Source organism: Syngnathus floridae, chromosome 10 (assembly GCF_059516105.1).
Source record: "Syngnathus floridae isolate MCC-2025c chromosome 10, RoL_Sflo_1.0, whole genome shotgun sequence".
NCBI lineage: Eukaryota > Metazoa > Chordata > Actinopteri > Syngnathiformes > Syngnathidae > Syngnathus > Syngnathus floridae.
In genome coordinates this window covers 13,973,457-13,977,483 of record NC_142422.1, presented here as the reverse complement: position 1 = coordinate 13,977,483, position 4,027 = coordinate 13,973,457, and the positions used below count along the sequence as shown (strand labels likewise).

Here is a 4,027-nt window from a genome sequence, read left to right as displayed (position 1 = left end):
TTGAACTTTTTGCCACGTGTTTTCCCTCGCAAGAGGCGTTTTGAGTTGTACTTTTGATCAGTGTGTGTGCTGGAATAAATCAGAGAAAGAAACGACTCTGCATCCGAGTCCTCCGCCTTGTTCCCTGCCTGACAGAAATGAGTTGAATTACTTGGGAAGTGTGGAAAATAGAAGTGTAAAACGAAATTTTGGAGAATTTGTGGTAAAAATTTATAATTTTTGGTAAGTGGGAAGTTGTGAAATAGGTAGACAAAAGATGAACGGTTGAAAGTTTGAACGGGTTGAATCGGTTGAAAAATGTAGAATTTAGAGTAGAAAAACGAAATTTTTGGAGAATTTGGTAGTATTTGGAATTTTTGGTAAGTGGGAAGTTGTGGAATAGGTAGGCAAAAGATGAAGGGTTGAAAGTTGGAATGGGTTGAATCGGTTGAACAATGTAGAAATTAGAGTAAAAAAATGAAATTTTGGAGAATTTGGTTGAATTTCAAATTTGAAAGTTTGGAATTTTTGGTAAGTGGGAAGTTGTGTAATAGGTAGAAAAAAGATGAATAGTTGAAAGTTGGAATGGGTTGAATCGGTTGAAAAATGTAGAAATTAGAGTAGAAAAACGAAATTTTGGAGAATTTGGTTGAATTTTGAATTTTTGTTAAGTGGGAAGTTCTGGAATAGGTAAGCAAAAGATAAAGAGTTGAAAGTTGGAATGGGTTGAATCGGTTGAACAATGTAGAAAAACAAAATGTTGGAGAATTATGTTGAATTTCAAATTTGGACTTTTTGGTAAGTGGGAAGTTCTGGAATAAGTAGGCAAAAGATGAAGAGTTGAAAGTTGGAATTGGTTGAATCAGTTGAACAATGTAGAAGTTAGAGTAGAAAAACGAAATTTTACAGAATTTGGTTGAATTTCAAATTTGAAAGTTTGGAATTTTTGGTAAGTGGGAAGTTGTGGAATAGGTAGAAAAAAGATTAACAGTTGAGAGTTGGAATGGGTTGAATCGATTGAAAAATGTAGAAATTAGAGTAGAAAAATGAAATTTTGGAGAATTTGGTTGAATTTCAAATTTGGAATTTTTGGTAAGTGGGAAGTTGTGGAATAGGTAGGCAAATGATGAGCAGTTGAAAGTTGGAATGGGTAGAATCGGTTGAAGTAAAAACAGTTTCACACAGGCTGCCGTGAAAAAAACTTTCAAAAAACACGACTAAAAACTAAGTTAAACAAATTTAAAAGTTGGAGCACACGCCGACAACAAACACTGCGGCTGCTTTAAAGCGCCACGCCTTCTTCCTTTTTCTTGAAGAATCAGTGAAAGAATACATCTAAATAAAGTAATAAAGAAATCAATAGCATTGTTGGTCTCCCTTTTTTGTATGATATAATTTATTCAGGTTTGGCGGGCCAGATGTGGCCCGCGGGCCGTAGTTTGCCCATGCATTTCTGGTCTAGATCATAGGTCGGCAACCCATGGCTCCGGAGCCACATGAGGCTCTTTCATGATGCACTTGCAAAAAAGGGAGACCAACAATGCTATTTATTTCTTTATTACTTTACTTTTTACTTCATGCGTGGCCAACAATCAAGTTGAAAGGAGATGGAAGGATCGGATATTTACAAATACTCTCCGCACTTCCTAATGAGTCTAAGGCATAGGTCGGCAACCCATGGCTCCGGAGCCACATGAGGCTCTTTCATCCTTCTGTTGTGGCTCCCTGTGACTTTGGAAAATAATGAGTATTTTATAAAAATTTAATTTTATTTTAGTTTGCTCATTTTAAAATATAATTATGAATTTGAAGATTATGGTAAACTTGTAACATTAAAATTAAACATTTTTAATATTTTTACCACCCAAAATATGCGTCACATCCGCCGATGTGCGACATTTGAATTCCTGGCGTCCCTCACGTCTGGCAGCCGGCGCTTTTCCAGCACACCGCCAGCGTGATTTTTTTACCCCTGCCTGGAAGGTAAATGATGGATAAATCCAAGAAAAGGAAAATTTCTGAAGATAACAGAACGTTTAATGCGTCGTGGGCAGATTCTTTTGCTTTCACTGCTGATGAAACTGGTTTACCACTCTGCTTAATATGTGGTGAAAAATTGGCAAACAACAAAAAGTCAAATGTTGCGAGACATTTCGAGAACAAACACTCGGCCTTTGCTAAAAATTATCCCAAGGGAGAGGAGCGAAAAAAGGCAGTTTCGGAGCTGATGCAGAAGTCACTTCAAGAAGTGGATTAAGACTGGAAATTCAACTACATGTGCAAGTTTCGTGGCTGCTCAGGAAATAGTCAAGCATGGGAAGTCATTTACAGATGGAGAATACCTCAGAGAAACATTTATTAAGATTTCAGAACATCTGTTCTCGGACTTCAAAAACAAAGATGAAATTTTGCAGAAAATAAAAGACATGCCTCTCTCTGCAAAAACGGTCCAAGACAGAACTGTGACAATGGCAGAAAACGTCACCAGAAAGCAGATTGAAGATATCAATTCAGCTTTGGCGTATGCAATCGTCTGTGATTTGTCCAAAGACAAAAAGGACATCGAACAAATAGCGCTGTTCTGCCGATACGTGAGCGGTGCCGGGCCACAGGAAGAAATTGTTGAATTGATACCGTTAAAAGGCCAAACACGGGGGGAGGACATCTGCGAGGCTGTATTGGATTCACTTCACTGGTTTCTTTTATATCAAACAAATTGTTTTAGGTTCTTTACCTGACATGTTTCGGCGGTTTCTTCCGCCTTCATCAGAGTGTCACAGATGTGATAGTGACGCGTCTTTATCAGCTGATGGATAATTGGATTGTTTAAGAACCAAAGAAATAAAGACCACCCACCTGGTGTCCGTGGCTACTGATGGGGCACCATCTATGACGGGAGCTCAGAAGGGCTTTGTGGCTTTACTGCAGAAATCATTGGATAGAAAGTTGCTGACATTTCATTCCATCTTGCATCAAGAAGCATTGTGTGCGCAAACATTTCCTCTAGAATGCACAGAAGTAATGGATGTTGTCATTCAGATTGTTAACAAAATAATGGCAAAAGGTTTAAATCACGGTCAGTTCCGCTCATGACTGGATGGGTTGGACAGCGCATATTCTGATCTCATGCTGCATAACAAAGTCCGGTGGCTGTCCAGAAGGGAAGTGCTGAAACGCTTTGCAGCGTGTCTGGAAGAGGTGAAAGTTTTCCTCAGCAACAAAGGGCTCACTTTTCCTGAGCTTGAACAGCCAGAGTGGCTGGAAAAACTCCACTTCGTGGTTGATATGACAGCACACCTGAACACGTTGAACACATCTCTTCAGGGGAAAGGAGGCACAGCTCTGCACATGCTGGAAGAGGTGCTGGGATTCGAGCGCAAATTGACAGTGTTCGCCAAGGATTTACAGCGAGGTACACTGTATCACTTCCCCGCTTTGAGAGAGTTCCAACAAGCTGGCAATGCCGTGAATTCACAGTTTTTGCAATCTGTAATCACTGCAATGCAAACATCATTTGGAAAACGATTCTGTGAGTTCAGAGAGGAAAAAAACCACCTTATCCTTGCCTGTCACTCCCCTGACCATCGATCCATCCCTGTTCAACATGACTGCATTTGCAGGTGAAAATCAACCTGATCTGGAGATGGAACTGGCCGACATCGCCGACAAGGACATCTGGGTGTTGAAGCTCAAAAGCTTGTCAGCTGATATAGAAAATGTGTCCCGTCAGAAGGCCGTTCTCGCTCAGAATCACAAATGGAGCGGAATTGCAAACCTTCCCAAACAGGACAAACTTGTGTTTGAGACATGGAATGCCATCCCCGACAGCTACATAAACATGAAGAGGTATGCATTTGGGGTCCTGGCAATCTTCGGATCCACATACATCTGTGAGCAGGTCTTCTCCAACATGAACTTTATTAAAAACAAGCACCGCCCACGCCTTACAGACATCAGCTTACGTTCCTGTTTAAAGATGAAGGTGACATCTTACAGCCCTGACGTGAAGAAGCTGTGCAGCGAGGTTCAGGAGCAAAAATCACATTAA

General features: G+C 40.4%; 1 protein-coding gene across 1 annotated transcript; it reads left to right on the top strand.

Moving 5' to 3' along the window:
- Positions 1 to 3,105: 3,105 nt before the first annotated feature.
- LOC148392642 (general transcription factor II-I repeat domain-containing protein 2A-like) lies at positions 3,106 to 4,027 on the top strand. Its single transcript, XM_088387122.1, has 2 exons — positions 3,106 to 3,391; positions 3,600 to 4,027. The coding sequence occupies exons 1-2, from the start codon at positions 3,106 to 3,108 to the stop codon at positions 4,025 to 4,027; spliced, it is 714 nt and encodes a 237-aa protein (XP_088243248.1).